This window comes from Rana temporaria, chromosome 9 (genome assembly GCF_905171775.1).
Source record: "Rana temporaria chromosome 9, aRanTem1.1, whole genome shotgun sequence".
Classification (NCBI taxonomy): Eukaryota; Metazoa; Chordata; class Amphibia; order Anura; family Ranidae; genus Rana; species Rana temporaria.
In genome coordinates this window covers 11,518,314-11,542,624 of record NC_053497.1, presented here as the reverse complement: position 1 = coordinate 11,542,624, position 24,311 = coordinate 11,518,314, and the positions used below count along the sequence as shown (strand labels likewise).

The 24,311-nt window shown below is 47.0% G+C and overlaps 1 protein-coding gene across 1 annotated transcript in view; it reads left to right on the top strand.

The window, feature by feature from the left end:
* The window catches only part of FAAH2 (fatty acid amide hydrolase 2), a 39,582-nt gene extending 16,873 nt beyond the window's left edge, over nt 1-22,709 (top strand). The window contains exons 4-10 of the mRNA XM_040322782.1: nt 534-653; nt 3,698-3,833; nt 7,330-7,447; nt 10,855-10,974; nt 15,316-15,415; nt 20,256-20,450; nt 22,325-22,709. Coding sequence (XP_040178716.1) covers nt 534-653; nt 3,698-3,833; nt 7,330-7,447; nt 10,855-10,974; nt 15,316-15,415; nt 20,256-20,450; nt 22,325-22,500 — 965 coding nt within the window. The 3' untranslated portion in view covers nt 22,501-22,709. The remainder of the gene's footprint in view (nt 1-533; nt 654-3,697; nt 3,834-7,329; nt 7,448-10,854; nt 10,975-15,315; nt 15,416-20,255; nt 20,451-22,324) is intronic.
* The last annotated feature ends 1,602 nt before the right edge of the window (nt 22,710-24,311 follow it).

Genomic DNA, 24,311 nt, shown 5'->3' with positions numbered 1-24,311 from the left:
CGGCCTAAACTGAGGAAAAAAAATGTTTTTTTATATCTTTTTGGGAGATATTTATTATAGCAAATAGTAAAAAATATTCATTTTTTTTTTCAAAATTGTCGCTCTATTTTTGTTTATAGCGCAAAAAATAAAAACTGCAGAGGTGATCAAATACCACCAAAAGAAAGCTCTATTTCTGGGAAAAAATGGACGCCAATTTTGTTTGGGAGCCACGTCGCACGACCGCGCAATTGTCAGTTAAAGCAATGGAGTGCCAAATTGCAAAAACTGGCCAGGTCCTTTACCTGCATAAAGGTCCAGGTCTTAAGTGGTTAAATACCGCCAAATTCAGTGTTGGATGACCACGCAATCGTCATTTAATGTGTGACAGCGCTGAAAATTGACCTGGGCAGGAAGGGAGGTGAAAGGCTCTAGTAGGCAAGTGGTTAAACCATTGATCTTGGTAGGGAATATTCCTCATTGTATAAATCGCATAAAACTCAATACATATAAATGGAATGCAATGCTAATATCCGTATATAATTGTATTACAGGAGGAGAAGGCTGTATACTGGGGGCGGCCGGATCCGTCATTGGCGTCGGCTCGGACATCGGGGGCAGTATACGAATGCCGGCGTTTTTTAATGGGATCTATGGACACAAATCAACCCCAGGTGAGGATCTCTGACTTTTCTTTCTTTGTCTCCCAGCACTTTGCGCTCCATTGATCCCCTAATCCGTTTTATCTCGCAGGCGAGGATCAGAGCAGCTGGCCTCACCTTTTACATACAGTACAAAGGTTTCCATTGATCATATAGCCGGTGACAGCCAGTGTCTCTGTCGCTGATTAGCAAAGCCCATGTTTCTTGCATTTTGCATGGTTATAGGTCTAACTTAGCAGGAGGTATGTTGAACAGAGACCACTGCTTTAACACAGGGAGTTAGGGTCCCCTCTATGAAGAATGTGTATGGAAGCAGTGGTTTCTCTGCAGAGAACTGGCATGCCTAATGATGAGTTGGAGCTTGGGTTCTCTAATTAGCAAAGTCCATGCTCCCTGCATTTTGCATGGTTATAGGTCTAAGAGGAGGTATGTTGGACACAGAGCACAGCTTTATCGCAGGCAGTATGAAGAATGTGTGTGGAAGCAGTGGTGTCTCTGCACAGGTCTGACACCCCCAATGCATGAAGGTTGAGCTACCTGCTGATTGGAGCCCTGTAGCTTTGATTTACCAGGCAATGCCTGACTTTTGCAGAGAGACCACTGCTCCCATACAGAGAGAAAGGGTCCTTCTCTGCAGCATGCTGGTGGGGGATGGACTTTTCTAATCAGCGTGGGGCAGCTTTCTAAAGAAATTGAGCTTTAAAATGCCGAGTTCAGAATCGGCTCGGCTCCCCTTGCTTCTTCCTCCCAGCAGTGACTCTGTAGCTTGGCTCCCCCTTTGCTTCTTCCTCCTAACAAGCTTGGCTCCCCTTGCTTCTTCCTCCCAGCAGGCTCGGCTCCCCTTGCTTCTTCCTCCCAGCAGTGACTCTGTAGCTTGGCTCCCCCTTTGCTTCTTCCTCCTAACAAGCTTGGCTCCCCTTGCTTCTTCCTCCCAGCAGGCTCGGCTCCCCTTGCTTCTTCCTCCCAGCAGTGACTCTGTAGCTTGGCTCCCCCTTTGCTTCTTCCTCCTAACAAGCTTGGCTCCCCTTGCTTCTTCCTCCCAGCAAGCTTGGCTCCCCTTGCTTCTTCCTCCCAGCAGTGACTCTGTAGCTTGGCTCCCCCTTTGCTTCTTCCTCCTAACAAGCTTGGCTCCCCTTGCTTCTTCCTCCCAGCAAGCTTGGCTCCCCTTGCTTCTTCCTCCCAGCAATGACTCGGTAGCTCGGCTCCCCTTTTGCTTCTTCCTCCCAGCAGTGACTCGGTAGCTCGGCTCCCCTTTTGCTTTTTCCTCCCAGCAGTGACTCTGTAGCTTGGCTCCCCTTTTGCTTCTTCCTCCTAGCAAGCTTGGCTCCCCTTTTGCTTCTTCCTCCCAGCAAGCTTGGCTCCCCTTGCTTCTTCCTCCCAGCAGTGACTCGGTAGCTCGGCTCCCCTTTTGCTTCTTCCTCCCAGCAGTGACTCGGTAGCTCGGCTCCCCTTTTGCTTTTTCCTCCCAGCAGTGACTCTGTAGCTTGGCTCCCCTTTTGCTTCTTCCTCCTAGCAAGCTTGGCTCCCCTTTTGCTTCTTCCTCCCAGCAAGCTTGGCTCCCCTTGCTTCTTCCTCCCAGCAGTGACTCGGTAGTTCGGCTCCTCTTTTGCTTCTTTTTCCCAGCAGTGACTCGTTGGCTCTGCTCCCCCTGCTTCTTCTTCCCAGCAGTCACTCTGTAGCTTGGCTCCCCTTGCTTCTTCCTCCCAGCAGTGACTGTAGCTCGGCTCCCTTTTGATTCTTCCTCCTAGCAAGCTTGGCTCCCCTTTTGCTTCTTCCTCCTAGCAAGCTTGGCTCCCCTTTTGCTTCTTCCTCCCAGCAAGCTTGGCTCCCCTTGCTTCTTCCTCCCAGCAAGCTTGGCTCCCCTTGCTTCTTCCTCCCAGCAGTGACTCGGTAGCTCGGCTCCCCTTGCTTCTTCCTCCCAGCAGTGACTCGGTAGCTTGGCTCCCCTTGCTTCTTTCTCCCAGCAGTGACTCGGTAGCTCGGCTCCCCTTTTGCTTCTTCCTCCCAGCAGTGACTCGGTAGCTCGGCTCCCCTTTTGCTTCTTCCTCTCAGCAGTGACTCGGTAGCTCGGCTCCCCTTTTGCTTCTTCCTCCCAGCAGTGACTCGGTAGCTCGGCTCCCCTTGCTTCTTCCTCCCAGCAGTGACTCGGTAGCTCGGCTCCCCTTTTGCTTCTTCCTCCCAGCAGTGACTCGGTAGCTCGGCTCCCCTTTTGCTTCTTCCTCCCAGCAGTGACTCGGTAGCTCGGCTCCCCTTGCTTCTTCCTCCCAGCAGTGACTCGGTAGCTCTGCTCCCCTTTTGCTTCTTCCTCCCAGCAGTGACTCGGTAGCTCGGCTCCCCTTTTGCTTCTTCCTCCCAGCAGTGACTCGGTAGCTCTGCTCCCCTTTTGCTTCTTCCTCCCAGCAGTGACTCGGTAGCTCGGCTCCCCTTTTGCTTCTTCCTCCCAGCAGTGACTCGGTAGCTCGGCTCCCCTTGCTTCTTCCTCCCAGCAGTGACTCGGTAGCTCGGCTCCCCTTTTGCTTCTTCCTCCCAGCAGTGACTCGGTAGCTCGGCTCCCCTTGCTTCTTCCTCCCAGCAGTGACTCGGTAGCTCGGCTCCCCTTTTGCTTCTTCCTCCCAGCAGTGACTCGGTAGCTCGGCTCCCCTTGCTTCTTCCTCCCAGCAGTGACTCGGTAGCTCGGCTCCCCTTATGCTTCTTCCTCCCAGCAGTGACTCGGTAGCTCGGCTCCCCTTTTGCTTCTTCCCCCTGATTTAAACACAGAGGAGGAGCTGTGGGAGGGGTGCAGGGAAAGCTGAGCTGTTGAAGACACTTGATTGGCCCCTCCCTTTCCAATTTTTCTGCTGTACCGGGATTGCAAGAAGCTAAAATGAAATTGGATTTGGGTGCTTATACTAGCTGCCTTTTACATTTACATTGAATTTTTTTCAAATAAATATATCATTTATTGAGGTTGAACTTATAGCGTTGTGTACGCTGATTTGTATAAAATACAAATCAGACTTGTATGTACTAAGAAGATGATGTCACCGTGTGATGTCACAGTCTCTGCGCTCTTGCAGGTATTGTCCCCAATGAAGGTCAGTTTCCAAACGCTCACGGCTCTCGTATTGATCTCCTGTGTACGGGGCCCATGTGTAGATACGCAGAAGACCTGCCGCTCGTCCTGAAGGTGATGGCCGGGAAGAATTCTGAAAAGTAAGTAAGATGGAGACGTCCGTAGGGTGGGGACGGACGGACAGACGGGGGACGGGGTCCGAATGGAGTTTTATTGATGGTGTCAAATGTAACTTGACCACTTCAAGAGTGTGTGTGTGTGTGTGTGTGTGTGTGTATATATATATATATACCATATTTATTGGCGTATAACACGCTCCTTCATTTTAAGAGGGAAATTTCAGAAAAAAAATTACATTTTAACCACTTCCATACCGGGCCTATTTTGGCACTTCTCTCCTACATGCATAAATCATATTTTTTTTGTTAGAAAATTACTCAGAACCCCCAAACACTATATATGTTTTTTTAGCAGACACCCTAGGGAATAAAATGCCGGCCATTGCAACTTTTTATCTCGCACAGTATTTGCGCAATAATTTTTCAAACGCCTTTTTTTGGGGAAAAAAACTGTTTTGTGAATTAAAAAATAACAAAACAGTAAAGTTAGCCCAATTTTTTTGTATAATGTGAAAGATGAAGTTACGCCGAGTAAATAGATACCTAACATGTCACGCTTTAAAATTGCGCTTACTCATGGAATGGCGCCAAACGTCAGTACTTAAAAATCTCCATAGGCGTCGCTTATTTTTTTTTTTACAAGTTACAAATTTAGAGTTACAGAGGAGGTCTAGTGCTAGAATTGTTGCACACGCTCTAACGCACGCGGCGATACCTCACATGTGTGGTTTGAACAGCGTTTACATATGTGGGCGGGACTTACGTGTGTGTTCGCTTCTAAACGCAAGCTACCGGGGATAGGGGCGTTTAAAAAAATTTTTTTTTATTATTTTCTTTTTTATTTTACTTGATTTCTTTTATTTTCACACTTTTTTTGTCTTTTTATTTTTTTATTTTTTATCACTTTTATTCCTATTACAAGGAATGTAAACATCCCTTGTAATAGGAATGGTGTGTGACAGGTCCTCTTTATAAGACCCCCACATCTCTCCTCCAGGCTGGAAAGCATTAGATCGTGAAAAAAAATTTGCCGATCTAATGCTTTCAGCCGCGATTGCGGCTGTGTTTACATTCCAGGACCCGAGCGTGGCGTCATAACGTCGCGCCCGGGCCTCCGACGATCATACAGATGACTGGTGACCATCTGGTCACCAGTCTACTCTAAGGTTTATCTAAGGTTTATATCGGACGCCGGCGGATCGTTTCTCCGGGTCTCCGATGGCAACGAGATGGCCAGATGACGGCGAGAGGGGGGGTGTCCCCTCCTGCCGCCTATAAGAACGATCAAGCGGTGGTGCAGGGATTCGTCGGCTGAAGAGATGGATATCTGAATGATGCCTGTAGCTGCACCCATCATTCAGATATCCCCACTGAAAGTCCAGGACGTCATATGAAGTCCTTGGGCGGGAAGTGGTTAAATAAAGGGCTTTGAAGTAAAATAAGGGTCAGTGCCCATCAATGTAGCCTGATCAATGCCCATCTGCAGCCTCACCATTGCCCATCAATGCAGCATGATCAATGCCCATCTGCAGCCTCACCATTGCCCATCAATGCAGCCTGATCAATGCCTATCCGGCAGCCTCACCATTGCCCATCAATGCGGCCTCATCAATGCCCATCTGCAGCCTCATCAATGCCCATTTGCAGCCTCACCATTGCCCATCAATGCCGGCCTAGGAGATGGGACTTCCTATTACAGAGGCCGCTGAGCAATCAGGAGCTGCATTCTTCTGCACAAAAGCTTGAGACTCGACTGTCCTCCCACTCGTGCTATTGTGGACACTTGCAAGGCATTCGACAGTGTGGAATGGCTGTATCTGTTTCGGGGGTTAGAGCTATGGCTTTGGCCCCCGTGCTGGAGCATGGATAAAACTCCTTTACACCTCCCCGGTAGCTCGGGGGCGGGTCAATTCCTCTATCACTGGCCCCTTTACGATTACTAAGGGCACACGACAGGGGTGGGCGTTGTCACCCCTCTTGTTTGCCCTGGCCATGGAGCCGCTTGCGGTTCGCATTCGCTCCTCCCCCTCGATTAAAGGACTCCAAATTGCTACTATAGAGGAGCGCATTTCCCTTTATGCGGATGACACATTGGTGTATCTGGCTGATACTAATGAATCACTTCAGGCCCTGTTGGTTGAGATTTATACCTTTGGAGACTATTCTGGCTTCCGGGTGAATTGGGATAAGTCTAGTCTTTTCCTCCTAGATGTGGCTGAGCCTCCCCTGATTCACCCGGATTCCAAGCTTCAAGTGGTATCCTCCTTTAGGTACCTTGAGGTTCTGGTGCAGACCCCTTTATCTTTATATGTCGCCAATAACTTAGATCCTCTATTGGTCCGTCTTTGGGAGCAGACCAAGCAGTGGATGGATCTGCCTCCGTTGCCTCTCTCGGCTCTCCCGTGTGATCAGAAAGAGCTGGAGTACTGATCCAGCGGCAGATTACCATAGAGCTGGCTGTGGACCAGGATGGTCCCAGGCCGTCTCTATGACCCTGGGAGGCCAGAAGCGAAGTCGTGACGCCACTTCTGGCTCTGGCAAATGTAAACACTGGGGGAGATTCACAAAGAGATACGACGGCGTATCTCCTGATACGCCGTCGTATCTCTGAGATCTGACGGTCGGATCTATGCGACTGATTCATAAGAATCAGGTTATGCATAGATCTCCCTTAGATCCGACTGGTGTAAGTGACTTACACCATTGGATCTTAGGCTGCAATCTCCCGCCGGCCGCTAGGTGACGCTTCGGTTTTTTTACGCAACGAATATGCAAATTCCGATTTCCGCCGATTCAGAAACCAACGCCCGCCCGTCGTTTTTTTTTTTATGTCGTTTCGTTGCGTTCGGCTTTTTCCGGCGTATACTTACCCCTGCTATATGCGGCGTATCCAATGTTAAGTATGGCCGTCGTTCCCGTGCCGAGTTTTGATTTTTTACGTTGTTTGCGTAAGTCGGTCGCGAATCCGGATGGACGTAATTTACGTTCACGCCGAAAACAATGATGTTCTAGCGACGTCATTTGGAGCATGCGCACTTGGAAAAATCGCGGCAGGCGCAGTACGATCGGCGTACTGATTTAAATACACTCCCCCTAGCCGCGGAATTTGAATTCCGCCGGGGGAGTTACGATCCGCCGGCGCAAGTTTCGAGGTAAGTGCTTTGTGAAAACTGCACTAGCCTCTCAAAATTGCGCCGGCGGATCGTAAATCAGATAGATTATGCAGATCTAAAGATCCGCTAATCTATCTGAATCTACCCCAGTGACTTTTTATTCCCTCGAAAAGCAGATATCAGAGTTTTGTTTTTAGTGTGTTTTTTATATATATATATATATATATATATATATATATATAGTCTTATTGACCCCAGATGGCTCCATAAAGTGGACCTGTCATGCCTTATTTCTATTACAAGGGTTGTTTTACATTTTTTTAAAAATTAAAGGCACAGTGTAAAAATAAATGGTAGGATTGGCCTGGGCTGGAAGTGGATAATGACTGTTTTATTCTCCCCAGGCTGTCTCTGGATCAGGACGTATCTCTGCGAAGTCTGCGCTTCTTCACCATGGAGAATGATGGCGGCTGTCTCTTTGTATCTTCTATGGATAAAGAATTAATCCAAGTACAAAAGCAGGTGAGAAAAGCTGATGATGTGATAGAATCCTACCTGTCCAATGGCATTATTTATTTATTTCTCATACCAGCGCACAACGATATACGTCGACAGCATGGCACGGACAGGCAGAAGGACGTGTATATATATATATGTCCCCTTTAAGATCACGGCATTGTGAACATGCGCGCCAGCCCACCGCTAGCTCCGTGAGCCCGACCGCGGGTCCCGCGGACTTGATCGCTGCAGGGATACCCGCGATCGTCTTATGGTGAGGAAGAACCCCGGGGAGATGCTGATATAAACAAGCATCTCTCCACTCTGCCTAGTGACAATGACAGTGATCACAGCTCCCTGTAATCGGAAGCGTTGATCACTGTCTTGTCACACACAGCCCATCCCCCCTACAGTAAGAATCACTCTCTAGGGCACACTTAACCCCTACAGCGCCACCTAGTGTTTAAACCCTTCACTGCCACTGTCATTTTCACAGTAATCATCTTTTTTTTTTTTATAGCACTGATCAATGCCAATGGTCCCAAAAATGTGTCAAAAGTGTCCGATGTGTCGGCCATAATGTCGCAGTCCCGATTAAAAATTGCTGATCGCCGCCATTACTAGTAAAAAAAAAAAAAAAATCTTAATAAAAATGCCATAAAACTATCCCCTATTTTGTAGAGGCTATAACTTTTGCGCAAACCGATCAATAAACGCTTATTGCGATTTTTTTTTTTTTATTTATTTTTACCAAAAGTAGGTAGAAGAATACGTATCGGCCTAAACTGAGGAAAAAAATATTTTTTTATATATATATTTTTGGGGGATATTTATTATAGAAAAAAGTAAAAAATATTGCATTTTTTTTTAAATTGTCGCTCTATTTTTGTTTATAACGCAAAAAATAAAAACTGCAGAGGTGATCAAATACCACCAAATGAAATCTCTATTTGTGGGAAAAAAAGGACAACCAATTTTGTTTGGGAGCCACGTCGCACGACCGCGCAATTGTCAGTTAACGCGACGCAGTGCCGAATCGCAAAAACTGGCCAGGTCCTTTAGCTGCATTTTGGTCCGGGGCTTAAGTGGTTAAAGTGGCCGATGTACAGGAGAGCCAACCTGTCACAGTATAACTGCGGGTGGTTGGTCCTTAACTGGTTAATGAGTGTGTTTACAATGACCGATCCTTGTTCTGGCTCTCTAGGGAGCGATCGCGGGGTCGCGGGCGCCCGCCACATGCATCGGCTCCCCTATAGCTCTTAAAGCGGCCGATGTACAGTTACAGTGATTCGCACAGCCGTGCCAACCCGCCACAGTATAATGGCGGCGGCTGGTCGGCAAACGGTTAATAACCATTGAGGGTTTATTTTTTATTTTTTCCAATTTAAAGAAAAACAAACCAAAAATGTTTGAAGGAGAAAAAAAAAAATGAATACTTCATGTAATAAAACCTATCGAATAAAAATGCCTGGCACAAAGGTCCTCGTTCAGGCACTTCCTGTATAGGATGACTTCCCTCATGAGAGACATGGGGACCTTTGTGACGGGATCACCTGGGACTATTTTATTAAAAAGTTGCTGCTTTAAAAAGAATAAAAGACGCATTTGGAATACCGGCTAATCACAGGACCACTGTCACATGATAACGACCCCAAACACACATCCAAGACCACCACTGCCTTGCTAAAGAAGCTGAGGGTAAAGGTGATGGACTGGCCAAGCATGTCTCCAGACCTAAACCCTATTGATCATCTGTGGGACATCCTCAAACGGAAGGTGGAGGAGCGCAAGGTCTCCAACATCCACCAGCTCTGTGATGTCATCATGGAGGAGGGGAAGAGGACTCCAGTGACAACCTGTGAAGCTCTGGTGACCTCCATGCCCAAGAGGGTTAAGGCAGTGCTGGAAAATAATGGTGGTCACACAAAATATTGACACTTTTGGCCCAATTTGGACATTTTCATTTAGGGGTGTCCTCACTTTTGTTGCCAGCGGTTTAGACATTAATGGCTGTGTGTTGAGTTATTTTGAGGGGACAGCAAATGTACACTGTTATACAATCTGTACACTCACTACACAACATTGTAGATACAAAGTGTCATTTCTTCAGTGTTGTCACATGAAAAGATAGAAGGAAATTGTTACAGAAATGTGAGGGGTGTACTTACTTTTGTGAGATACAGTGTATGTATGTATGTGTGTGTACCGTATTTATCGCGGTATAACGCGCTCCCGCGTATACCGCGCACCCCTAAAGTGACCCCGAATCCTGTGGAAAAAAAGTTTTGGTGTCTTGCGCGGCGTCCATCGGCGGCCTCGTCGGGTCCGGCGTCCTTCTGCAGCTTCGGGTGTTTTTCTGCGGCGGGTCCGGCGTCCTCTTCTGCGGCATCCTCCCCGCTCGTTTCCCGCGCCGAGTTTTGAATACTGCGCCGACATATACAGAGCGCAGTACACTCGTGTATTGTCGGCAATGCTCGGCTACCCGCGCTGACGTCCTGTACGTCCAGGACGTGAGCGCGGAAGGAGCCGAGACTGCCCGACTATACCCGAGTGTACTGCGCTCGGTATATGTCGGCGCAGTATTCAAAACTTCGCGCGGGTATCGGCGTATACCGCACACCCACGATTTTGCCCTGATTTTCAGGGCAAAAAAGTGCGCGGTATACGCCGATAAATACGTATAGTGAGGCAAAAAAGTATTTCCCCCCCTGCTGATTTTGAACGTTTGCCCCCTGACAAAGAAAACATCAGTCTATCATTTTATTGGTCGGTTTATTATAACAGTGAGAGACAGAATAACCACAAACATCCAGAAAAACACATTTCAAAAAAGTTATAAATTGATTTGCATTTTAATGAGTAAAATAAGTATTTGACCCCTTCGCAGAACATGACTTAGTCCTTGGTTGAGAATCCCTTGTTGGCGATCAGAGGTCAGATATTCCTTGTAATTGGCCTTCAGGTTCTCGCACATCTCAGGAGGGATTTTGTCCTCTTTGCACATCCTCTCCAAGTCATTAAGGTTTCCAGGCTGACGTTTGGTAACTCCAACCTTCAGCTCCCTCCACATATTTTCTATGGGATTAAGGTCTGGAGACTGGCTAGGCCAGGACCTTAATGTACTTCTTCCTGAGCCACTCCTTTGTTGCCTTGGCCGTGTGTTTTGGGTCATTGTCATGCTGGAAGACCCATCCATGACCCATTTTCAATGCCCTGGCTGAGGGAAGGAGGTTCTCACCCAAGATTTGATGGTACATGGCCCCGTCCATCGTCCCTTTGATGCGGTGAAGTTGTCCTGTCCCCTTGGCAGAAAAACTTCTGTCTGCTTCCAAAAATGTCAAATGCTTAATACTTTGCTGCAGTTCAGTAACACTTGGCATGTTATGTATGTTGTGTTTACAATCACTGTAACATACAATATCCCTCCACAGGTGGTCCAGCATTTAGAGACTTCACTTGGAGTCAGCGTTCAGCCCATCAACATCTACAACATGCGATATTCCTTCCAAATCTGGTCTGCTGTGATGTCTTTAGACGGGGACCAAGGAGAGGTAAAACTTTTTTTTTTATCATCAGAGTGCCTTGGAATAAAGCCATGCCACCAAATTATAAATATAAGAGATGGGCGCCACTATCTAAGTGCAGACTACCACCACATTATAAATCTAACCAGGAGAGGGCGCCACTATCAAAGTGCAGACTACCACCACATTATAAATCTAACCAGGAGAGGGCGCCTCCAGGTGGCAATATTGCATTTTACAGAAGATTACAGCGGCTGCAGATTGAAAAGGAAAGGGAATTTTCAATAACTTTACAATATGAGTTGTGTAGTAATTGAATATCCTATAGTATTTTTTTTATTTGCTTCCCCCCCCGTGAAAGTAAAGTTCCACTTTAGCTGTTGCCACCCAAGCAACACATAAGTAGCGTCAAAAAGGTAGGGCCTTAACGTCCATGCATCGCACATATGCGTTACTGGGTGGCCGATGTTTCAGAGACTGAGCTAGCAGAGATCGCTGTCAGTTGCTGTTAACGATCGGTAGCTGGTGGCTCCTGATCATGTGGTTACTTTAACAGTCAATCACAGTGGTCACATGATCATCGTTCCCTCCTCCTTCTTACCAGTAGTCTCCCTGCAGATGATCTTTCCTCCTCCACTGATTGTTCCGCACTCTGTTCAGAGGCAGCCATGTTGGTAGAGGCAGGGCTTTGCTTCCCCAGGTCGGAGCCTCCAGCAAGCAGCATCATAGTGGTGACATCACCAAATCTGTATGGAGGTGACCATCTTGGTAGGGGCAGGGATTTGCTGCCCCAGGTCAAGAGCCTCCAGCAAGCAACATCATAGTGGTGACCTCACCATATCTGTATGGAGGTGGCCATGTTGGTGGAGGCAGTGCTTTGCTTCCCCAGGTCAGAGCCTCCAGCAAGCAACATCATAGTGGTGACCTCACCATATCTGTATGGAGGTGACTATCTTGGTAGAGGCAGTGCTTTGCTGGCCCAGGTCAGAGCCTCCAGCAAGCAGCATCATAATAGTGACATCACCAAATGTGTATGGAGGTGACCATCTTGGTAGGGGCAGGGTTTTTCTGCACCAGGTCAGAGCTTTCAGCAAGCGGCATCATAATAGTGACATCACCAAATGTGTATGGAGGTGACCATCTTGGTAGGGGCAGGGTTTTTCTGCACCAGGTCAGAGCTTTCAGCAAGCGGCATCACAGTGGTGACCTAAGCTAATCTGTATGAAGGTGACTATCTTGGTAGAGGCAGTGCTTTGCTTTCCCAGGTCGGAGCCTCCGGCAAGCAGCATCACAGTAGTGACATCACCAAATCTGTATGAAGGTGGTCATCTTGGTAGAGGCAGAGCTTTGCTTCCCCACGTCAGAGCCTCCAGCAAGCAGCATCACAGTAGTGACCTCATCACATCTGTATGGAGGTGGCCATCTTGGTAGGGGCAGAGCTTTGCTTCCCCAGATCAGAGCTTCCAGCAAGCAGCATCACAGTAGTGACATCATCACATCTGTATGGAGGTGGCCATCCCAGTAGAGGCAGGGCTTTGCTTCCCCAGGTCAGAGTCTCCAGTGTTCTATCAAAACACCACTACTCCTATAAAATGCAACGGAAGTGACGTTCCGAGCAAAATTGCTTATTGCGCTATGCGTTCCAGCATGGCCGCTATGCATGCCAATAGGTTTACTAATCTGACATAACACGAAGCCAGCAGTGGACATCTTGTTACACCCAGCCATTCTTCAATTTCACACTTTATTTTAGCAATTAACTCACCTTATATACTGAAGTAGACTAGTTCACCGCGACAAAGTGACCTAGTCTATTTCAGTATGTAATCAGTTTGCCGCTAAGCAGTACGGGGTATACCAAGATGGCCGTCGACACCTTCTGCCTGCTTGCCTGTGTGTAAGAAGTCTCCAGCCGCCTTAATGTTCTGTCAGATTAGGAAACCTATTGGAATGCATAGTGGCCATGTTGGAACACAATATCGCATTTGCAGTAAGAATTTTTTGCTCAGAACGTCACTTCCGTTACATTTTCTGATGGGTAGCGGTAATCTGACAGGACACCAGCAAGCAGCATTACAGTAGTGACCTCACCACATCTGTATGGAGGTGGCCGTCCCAGTAGAAGCGGGGCTTTGCTTCCCCAGGTCGGAGCCTCCAGCAAGCAGCATCACAGTGGTGAAATCACCAAATCTGTATTGAGGTGGCCATCTTGGTAAAGGCAGGGCTTTGAGTCCCCAGGTCGGAGCCTCCGGCAAGCAGCATCACAGTAGTGACCTCACCACATCTGTATGGAGGTGGCCATCCCAGTAGAGGCAGGGCTTTGCTTCCCCAGGTCGGAGCCTCCAGCAAGCAGCATCACAGTGGTGACATCACTAAATCTGTATTGAGGTGGCCATCTTGGTAGAGGCAGGGCTTTGAGTCCCCGGGTCGGAGCCTCCAGCAAGCAGCATCACAGTAGTGACTTCATCACATCTGTATGGAGGTGGCCATCCCAGTAGAGGCAGGGCTTTGCTTCCCCAGGTCGGAGCCTCTGGCAAGCAGCATCACAGTGGTGAAATCGCCAAATCTGTATGGAGGTGGCCATCCCAGTAGAGGCAGGGCTTTGCTTCCCCAGGTCGGAGCCTCTAGCAAGCAGCATCACAGTGGTGACATCACTAAATCTGTTGAGAGAGTGGGTAACCGCTTCTTCATAGCTAGCTATGAAGAAGCACTAAGGCATAGTGTGAAACGTCAGCTTTTCTTTTGTTGTGCTGTTTTTTGCTGTGGCATGTATTTTGTGATTTTTAATTAAAGGAGGAGTTTTTTTGGAGTGCGGCTGTCCCAGCTTTTTTCCTTCATCCTAACCATCACTAAATCTGTATTGAGGTGGCCATCTTGGTAGAGGCATGGCTTTGCTTCCCCAGGTCGGAGCCTCCGGCAAGCAGCATCACAGTGGTGAAATCACCAAATCTGTATGGAGGTGGCCATCCTGGTGCAGGTCGGGCTTTGCTTCCTCTTGTTGGCACTGCCCCTACCCGTTGATATGATGGAGGGAACGATCAAGAAGCAGCCTTGGGGGTTGAGGAACCATAGAGTGGGTGAAGCAGGGAGATCCTTGCACAGACATGAATACAAGGCTCTCTTCGGTGTCTGTATATGAGACTGTGAACGACGGCGATCCCGAGGATTGCCGCTGATCTCAGTTTATTAATGATTTCTGAAACCAAGATGATCGGGGGAGAACGGATCGTCTCCGCAAACTGAGAATCTAACGACCAGTTTATGAAGGCGCGATCTCAGCGCTTCACAGGTGATATCTGTCAGAATTCTCCCTCCCAGATTCACCAGCTTAGAGGTGGAGAGAATTCCCGGGGGAAGAAGGACGATTATTGACTTCCTTCTTCCTCAATCAGAGCCCCCAAGACAGTAACCATGCCCCCCTGTCATGTTTAATATATAACGTGTGTGTCTGTATTGTGTAGGGGGACTAATCATTTTTTTACATGAGGTGGGGGGTCTACTCTGAGAATGCTGGAGAACTGAGCAGCAGATCTTTTCCACTGCTGCTTGAGAAACGGACACCTTTATTCCCTTCATAGGGTAAAAGCACAGAGAGATTGTGGGCCAGATTCATAAAGACTTACGACGGGCGTATCAGTAGATACGCCGTCGTAAGTCCGAATCCGCGCCGTCGCAACTTTAAAAGTATGCTCAAACTGAGATACGCTTAAATGTTGCTAAGATACGACCGACGTAAGTCTCCTACGCCGTCGTATCTTAACTGCATATTTACGCTGGCCGCCAGGGGTGTGTACGCTGATTTACGCATATTCACGAACGTACGCCCGGCCGTCGCAGTAAAGATATGCTGTTTACGTAAGGGGTTTTCAGGCGTAAAGATAAACCACCAAAAAGATGGTGCAGCCAATGTTAAGTATGGACGTCGGAACCGCGTCAAATTTTTCAAATTTTACGTCGTTTGCGTAACTCGTTCGTGGATGGGGCTGGCCATAATTTACGTTTACGTCGAAGCATTGACGATTTGCCGACGTCATTTGGGGTTACTAGTATTTTGCATAGAACACGCAAGCGCAAGTTCTTTGTGAATACAGGACCTGCTGCTCTAACTTACGGCGGCGTAGTGTATCTGAGAGTGTTTCACATTACCAAGGCACTTCTTCAGACCACGTATCTAATTCCCAGCACTCCCCCTTGGGTAGAATCCACAGACAGGACAGTGCTAACGTGTTTCGGCCAGGAAAGGCCTTAGTCTTAGCTTCCTCAGATCATGGTTCTGTTTATCGGCTGTGCTTACAGCAGGCTTTACAGGGATTAATGAGGACGAGATGATTTGCTTCATATTTTCTTCTCTTCTCCTTTTTTTTTTAGAGTTTTACAGATCTGATGTCTGATGGAAAGCGGATGTGGCCCAGCTGGGAACTGCTGAAATGGCTGTTTGGTTTATCCAAGCACACAATACCAGCAATAGGTGAGAAGAATGCTAATTTGATGTGCTTTGTCAAACTGACTATACACTAAAAGGGCTCTTGCCAAGGCCTACCACCCAACTAGCAGTGGATCGCTTTTCAGTGCGTGGTATAGCAGGAACTGGCAGCCTCTGCCCATAGATGGGTCGAAAGTTGGCTGGTTGATTCCTGCTGAACCATCTCGAATGTCATTAGGTCTGTGGCCGGCTTAAACCATGCTGATCTCTTCACTCGCCTCTCGTCTTCAGGCACTCCTGAGATGAGCATGGCTTTTCTCAGGAGGGGTTTCCTGACGGTGGTCCATGTCTGTGCAATCTTTTTTCCACTTTAATACTGGACACTTTTACCCCCTTCCTGCCCAGGCCAATTTTCAGCTTTCAGCTCTGTCACACTTTGAATGGCAATCTCGCGGTCATCCAACGCTGTACACATATGACATTTTTATGTTTTTTTTTGTTTTTTTTCCCAAACAAATGGAGCTTTCTTTTGGTGGTATTTAATCACCACTGGGGTTTTATTTATTTATTATTTATTTTTATTTAGATCGAATAATGTGAAAAAAACTAAACATTTTCATAAATTTAGGCCAAAATTTATTCCGCTAGATTTTCTTTGGTGGAAAGAACCCAAATCAAGAATATTATTTAGTCTGTAGGGAAGTTATAGAATCCACAAACTAATGGGATATATATCTGGAAATTGATAAATCCTGACGGCCGATCTCATTTCTTGAAAATGCCCCCCCCCCCAAATAACCCCCCCTTTTCTTTTCTTTTTATTAGACAGTCCTAGGTATTTAGTAAGAGGCATAGCATGAAGTTGTGATTTTTGTCACAATTTTTTGGATAAAGGAAGAAATAAGGAAATTGTTTTTTCACCATTCTTTAAAAAATATATATATATATATATTTTTTACATACTTTCACCATTGCAGTACAGCAGGGATCCTCAAACTACGGCCCTCCAGCTGTTGCGGAACTACACATCCCATGAGGCATTGAAAAACTCTGACATTCACAGACATGACTAGGCATGATGGGAATTGTAGTTCCTGAACAACTGGAGGGCCATAGTTTGAGGACCCATGCAGTACAGCATCATCATATAGCTGGTGTGGTGGTGATCAGGAACACTGACTGGTGACCAGTATGTAAAAAAAAAAATAAAGTCATTAAAAAGGGAAAAAAAATAAGAATAATTATTGCGATTATATAATAATTATATATATATATATATATATATATATATATATATATATATATATATATATATATATATATATATATATATATATATAATTATATAATTATTTTGTTTTTTTAAATATTTATTTTATCTTCTCTCTCCCCCCCCCCCCTTTTTTAACATACTGTGACCAGAGCAATACAGTGTAACCATAGTAACACTGTACTACTCTGGGGAGATGATCAAGATGTTTTTTTACACATTATAATATTTTATATTCACTGTTATAAGCAACCATTTTTTTTCTGAATGAAGTTGATTAATTTTGCATGTATTGCTGTGATTGGACACAGCTAATCACATGGTACAGGTAAGGTGTGATTGGTCACATTGATCAGATGGCACAGACAGGGCCAATCACAGTGAGCAACACAATAGTAACACAATGAATGGCATAAATGGAAGACCTTTTATGTACAATTTTCATGTGATCTGTTGTGATTGGACACAGCTAATCACATGGTACAGATGAGGTGTGATTGGCCCTGTCTGTGCCATCTGATCTATGTGACCAATCACAGTGAGCAACACAATAATTTGGCATAAATGGAAGACATTCATTATGTACAATTTTCATGTGATCTGTTGTGATTGGACACAGTTAATCACATGGTACAGATGAGGTGTGATTGGCGCTGTCTGTGCCATCTGATCAATGTGACCAAGCACAGTGAGCAACACAATTAGTACACAATGAATGGCATAAATGGAAGCATGTGATCTGATGTGATTGGTCACAGCGATCACCTGATACCAGCAGCGGCCCGGTACAGTGACCTGTCATCGGCTGTGTCCAGTTGACAGGTTGCACCGCATGCGTTCTGGATCATATGGTGCCCACCTTGATCTAGAGCAGGCCCATGGGGGGGTATCTACTTTTAAAGCAGAGTTCTGCCCGCCCCTTTAAAAATTTAAAGTCAGCAGGTGCTGACTTTTAACATTCGGACACTTACCCGTCCTGGAGTCCAGCGATGTTGGCACAGCAGCCGATGTTTACATTGGCTGGTCGGGTGCTGCTGGTGTGCTGCTTCCCTTACCACCATTGCGTGGTAAGGGAAGCTGGCAGTGTAGCCTTTCGGCTGCACGGCCGGGACCCTACTGCGCATGTGCGAAGCGGGCTGCCTCTATCTCACTGGCCCAGCAGAAAGGGCGGGAGGAGGGGCAGCTGCTGACGTAATTCACCGCGGCCTGTTCTCCCGGGAAGATCCACTTTTGTGTAGAACTCCGCTTTAAGGTGAAATCGGCTACCAAATTTGGCTGAGAAGATCTGGTGGTCGTAGCATGGCTGACATAAAAATAGAAGACTGAAGAACAAATTGTGGACACAGTTGGAGCAGGCGCAGTCTGGTGTTATGATCGGCTGCCTCCAGGTTTGAAACTACACCCGGTGATAGGTACTACTCTCCAGATAGGCGTCTCTACGTTATTTACAACCGCTCTGTCCTCTAGGGAATCCCCCGTATATCCGATACTGGGCAACCCTGCAACCCCCCCCCCCCCGGATTGGACGAGGCGGAATATGAGACGCTTTGGACATCAGGCAGGGATCAGGCCCGGCATTTTTTGACTGACAATGACTGGCCCTCGGTGGTCTCATTGACTGACGATAGTGGCCAGTTGAGGCTTCCCTTCTAGAATGCAATGAGGTTACATCATTTCCTCCACTCAATACCCAACCCGGCGTAACACAACCGTGCCCTGAGAACGTTTGAGGATTAATGTGGGGGGGAGGGAGTGGTGCCCAATGTTCTATCCAAAACCTGTTATGCTTAACTCCCCTGCGGAACAACCTGAGTTGCAATTTTTACAAAAATGGGAAACGGATTTGCAATGCTCGTTCACCAACGCCCAGATGCAATCAATTATCGGGTACTCTCTAAAAAAAACTCTATTTGCACAAAGATTCAGGAACTTAACTATAAGATACTGACCCGATGGTACTACACTACCAGCCGACTACATACGTTCTTTCCGGCCCCCACCACAGACAGATGCTGGAGATGTCAGATAGGGAGGGGGACGCTCCTCCACCTCTTCTGGTCTTGCCCTCTACTGCAGAAATACTGGACGACAGTCCGCGTGGTCACTCAGAAATGTACAGACCATCAAATTAAAGATGAGCCAGCCGCTATCTTGCTTCATGCTACTACACTCCCGGTTTGGAGTTACAAAAAGTAGATTGTGAGACACCTCCTGAATGCAGCCAAAGCTTGCATTCCACTTTTATGGAAGAAAACGTATCCTCTGACTGCGCGGATGTGGCTGCGTAGGGTGGAGGAGATCAGGAGACTGGAGGACCTAGTCCGTACAGCTCAATACAAACAGGAGCAACACTCCCGGGCATAGTTTCTCTGGACCATGTTCATATACTCCGATGAAGGGGTGGCTTTGTTGGCCACTTGAGTGACAGCATATGACAAATAGGGTAGCTGTCACAACTTTCCTGCGTGGATCAAGCCCCTCAGGTTCCCCCCCCTCCCTCGGTGTTTCCTTCTCCCTCGGTGTCTCCTTCTCCCTCCGTGTCCCCCTCTGTGTCTCCTTCTCCCTCCGTGTCCCCCTCGGTGTCTCCTTCTCCCTCCGTGTCCCCCTCGGTGTCTCCTTCTCCCTCCGTGTCCCCCTCGGTGTCTCCTTCTCCCTCTGTGCCTCTGTGTTCCACTCGGTGTCTCCTTCTCCCTCCGTGTCCCCCTCGGTGTCTCCTTCTCCCTCCGTGCTCCTCCTCCACCCCCTGGAACTGTCAGGATGGAGAGCGGATGTAGGAGCCGGCTCCTTACTGTTCCGAATGGACAGAGTCAGTGATTACTGACTGTCCATTCACATAACTGAAACACCGTAAACTGTGTTTACAATGTTTCAGTTTATGAATGAAGAGAAGCGGCTGTCTTCTGTCTATTCATTTTCAGCGCTGCTGAGAAAGGGACTGGGGAATCTGTGTTTCTAGTCCCTTTCCCTGTCTCAGAGGGGAGATGTCAGAGGTCTGTTAAGACCCCTGATATCTTACCAAAAAGCCCCCCCAACAGGGCTGATTAAAAAAAAATAAAAAAAAATTGCAATAAATAATTAAAAAAATTAAATGTAAATAATAAGAAGAATAACACACTGACAATCCACTACCCCCACCCACCCCTCTAAAAAAATATATATATATATCACTGTAAAAAAAAAAAATAGTAACAAAAAAACGCCACTGTCACGTGACATTAAAAAAAAGTATTGGTATCGGCGAGTATTTGAAAAAAAAGTATCGGTACTTGTACTCGGTCTCAAAAAAGTGCTATCGGGACAACCCTAGTCTCAGGTATAGGGCATTAAAGAATGCTAATTGATGTATTGGTGGTCAGGGTCTGGGTAATGTGACCAGGCCGGGAGCTGGGTGGTTGTAGGATAATTTAAGTCCACCAGGCGTGACTCCCGTGAATAGGCACTTTATATTATTACGGATAGCCTGTCAGTTACTGTATTTTGTACTGTAATTTTCTTTCTCTGTATGCTTTTTTTCTTCTGTTTCATTTTCTTTTGAAAAACAAAACTTACGGTACATTTGAAAAAAATAAAATGGAAGACTGTTAATCTGATCTATGTGACGTTTGTCTCGTGCAGGTTTGGCTCTCACTGAGAGTTTAGCAAATCTGAATCCTCAAGGAAATGCAAAAATGGTGCAAAAAGGCAAAAACTTGAAAGAGGAACTGAATACATTGCTGGGGGACGATGGAGTTCTCATCTATCCTTCTCATCCCAAGATCGCCCCAAGACACCATGAACCTCTCGCTTGGCCTTTCAACTTTGCCTACACTGGTAAGTACTTTCTGTTGTCCTGCCAAAATATACAGGGTGGGCCATTTATATGGATACACCAAAAACAAAAGTTGGATTCAAAATGGCCGCCATGGTCACCACCCATCTTGAAAAGTTTCCTCCCTTACAAATACTAATGTGCCACAAACAGGAAGCTATATATCGCCAACCATTCCCATTTTATTAAGGTGTATCCATATAAAATGGCCCACCCTGTAGATCAAATATGATGAAAAATAGAGGTCGGCCGATATTTAGGCCATTTTGTAGAAATCGGCAACGGCCGATTATTATCCAAATTGGGCCGATATTGAACACTGGCCGCACCTCTGCCAGCAGAGTGTGGAGAAGGGAGGAGGAACGCGGGGTTCCTCCTCCCTTCTCCACACTCTGTTGGCAGAGCAGCGCCGCGGTGTGTGAAACTGTATAGAGAGAGAGAGAGAGGAGCTGTCAAAATTGAGGTTGGATGTCGGGGTTGGGCGGGACCCAGCTATCCAACACCAGCCAATGGGATCTGGGCGGATCGCTAGGCGTATGTGGCCCTGCCCCTTTCTTAAACAGGACCCACCCACCCCAGGTCCTGCCCACCTCCGACATCACGCTGAATTTGTCAGCTTCTCTCTCGCCATACAGTTTCACAAACCACAGCGCTGCAGAGAGCAGTTTCACACAGTTACACTACTGTGTAACCTGCCAATGCCAACCAGAACCTGCCAGTGCCACTTGCCAATCGGTGCCTGCCAGTGCCACCTTCCACAAAAAAAAATTGGCCACAAATCTGCATCGGCTACCCCGATTTCTAAATATCGGCATCGGCCAGAGAAAAATCCATATCTGCCGACCTCAAACAGGCGGTGCTATGCCCATGGGCAGAACCCAGCCCCCCCCCCAAGAGCATGTGCAGATACTCTGCCGGTGTTTTGTCAGATTAGGAGATCCGTCAAAATGTGTAATGGAAGTGACGTTTCCACGTCGCCATCTTGCTACACCCCGCACTCCTCCATAGTAAGGATACACCGAGAAGGGGTAAAGCCGACATCTTGTTACACCCACCGGAGTTTTGCATTTTACACTTGAATATATATATATATATATATATATATATATATATATATATATATATATATATATATAGTAAAATACAGTACTTAGAACTCCGTCTGACTGGATTGATGTTGAATTTTATAAGCAGCAAACTTCTGTCGGATTAACAAACCTGTGAGAGGAGCAGGCCTTAACATTTCCCATGATGCTCAACTTACCGCTGCTTTTAAAATTAAACATACATGGACGCCCTACCGGCTGTAGCCGTCTTTTAGCTATAGCACGGGCATGAAGAGGTTAAAGAAGTGATTAGAGCTGAACAGCCACTCGATCACTCCTGTGGGTGGCAGAAGAAGTGAGGTCTAAATTGACACCGGATCTCTCCATAAAGAGGACCATGCTGTTCATCCCTTGTGATGGCAATAAAGTTAATAAAAAAAAAAAAAAAATGACAGACAGTGTAAAAAAATAAAAGTTTTTTGATAAATAAAAAAATTTAAAGTGCCCTCGTTCCCCCTAGTGCTTATGCGTAAGACCCGCACGCATTTTTTTTTATTATTATTGCATTTTAGTCCCCTCACTCATCTCCATACCCAGGCAGGGACAGGACCCGATCAGCTCCAGTGAGCTGAACGGAGTGCAGGAGGAGGGGGGTCCTCTCCCGCCGCCGCCGATAAAAGTGATCAGAGACCACTTTTATCTTGTAGCGGACCGCCTACTGAAGAAGAGCCGCGATATTCCTGCGGCGGGCGGGCTGTAAGTGGTTATGAATGGCGAAACGCGTAGAAGAAATTGTCACACTAATCCGTTGTTTTTTTTTTTCTCCGCAGGTATATTCAATGTATTGGGACTGCCGGTCACCCAGTGCCCGCTGGGGCTCAGCCAAGCTGGACTGCCGCTGGGCATACAGATCGTCTCCTCCCAGTATAACGACCACCTGACGCTGGCCGTCGCCCAACACCTAGAAAAGGCTTTTGGAGGTTGGGCTCCGCCCAGAAACGTTTGACCTTTCCGTCCTTTTAGGAAAATCTATCTTTTTGGCGCCGCCGTCAGAAGGTTGTAAACGTATTTTACATGACTAGCGATTTTCTAATTTAATGAATTTTTTTTCTAATTTTTGGGTCACAACACCCAACGTGTATTTCTGTTTTAAAAGTGCGACTTGAACTTTCAAATTGACTGAATACATTTCAGGTGCATCACATAAAAAAAAAAGATGTACAAAGTCTTTATCGGAGGGCTTTCTCTATGTATGGAGAAGCAGTGGTCTCTCTGTAGAAGTCTCTCTCATTAATCATGCAATCAGCACAGAGGATGCTCTTTTTTGATTGGAGCGCTTGAAGCTCTAACTTGCCAGGGGGGGGTGTGTCAGACCTCTCTTCAGAGAGACCACTGCTTCCCACGTAAGGAGCAAGGGCCCTCTGAAATATGCTGGCCAGGGGGACAGGCTTTTCTAAACTGTAAGCCCAGGGGGTAGGCAATTTTTAGCCCTCCAGCTGTTGTGGAACTACATTTCCCATGAGGCATTGCAAGGCTGGCAGTTACAGTTACTCCCAGAGGCATGATGGGACTTATAGTTCTGCAACAGCTGGAGGGCTGCAGGTTGCCTATCCCTGCTGTAAGCTATTGCAAACTTTTTTTTTTGTGGTTTAATCTTATAGACCCCCGGCTATCTGTGTAAACAAGGGCATGCAGCCGCTCGGTTCTGTTTAAAAAAATAGGATTTTTGTACTCACCGTAAAATCCATTTCTCTGCGTTCATAGACGGACACAGCATCCTTTGACAGTAGGGTTATGCTTCTTCCTACCAGGAGATCCTAAAGGGAAGCGGATATAACCCTACTGTCAAAGGATGCTGTGTCCGTCTGTGAACGGAAGAGAAATTAAGTATGTTGTTTTTGTTAGGCAGGAAAGTTCTGTTGGGGGGGGGGGGGGGGGGGAGAAAGGACGTCAATTTTGTTTGATAGCCACGTCGCACGACCACGAACTTGTCAGTTAAAGCGACGCAGTGCCGAATCGCAAAACGTGCTCTGGTCAGGAAGGAGGTAAATTCTTCCAGGGGCTGAAGTGGTTAAGTTAGCAGCTACAGTATTTATAGCTGCTGACTCCCCCCCCGAGCGCCAGACAGATGCGCCGTCCCGTTGACGCATCCCAGTGCGCATGCTAATAATCACGTCGGAACGAATGCCTAACATACAACGGATCACTGCCTACGGTGTGAATGTAACCTACACCCAGCCATATTCACGTACAACGTAAAATACGACGATTTGAGTTCCCTGGTGCAGCCCTTTGCATGGATGCTGCTGAGTTACACCTCCTTTATGGGGCATAACTTTACGCCGGACGTATGACTATGCGCACTGCGTCGGACGGATGTACGTTCGTGAATCGGTGTATCTCCCTCATTTGCATATGTGAATAGAAAATCAATGGGAGCGGCAAATGCGCCCAGCGTAAATATGCGCCCAGCGTAAATATGCGCCTACGATGCGTAGGCAAGTTACGTCGGTCGGATGTCAGGTGTATCTAGTTTTGTGGGCACGGCGCATAGATACGATGGCCCATCTCGAGATGCGCAAGTGCTTGGTGAATCTGGTCCTTAGTGTGCAGGCTCCGTGAGGACTTGCAGAGCAGAATGTAAACAAACCATGGAGGCACCCTGGCTGTCTAGATCAAGGATTGCATCTGGAGAGGGTGGATGGGTCGCATCCTATTGTCCACAATGGAACCGGTGAAATCAGTGCAACCGACTCCATCGGAGTCGTGATGATTTTATTGGTAGATTTTATTTTAACTGTGAGAGACAGAATAACA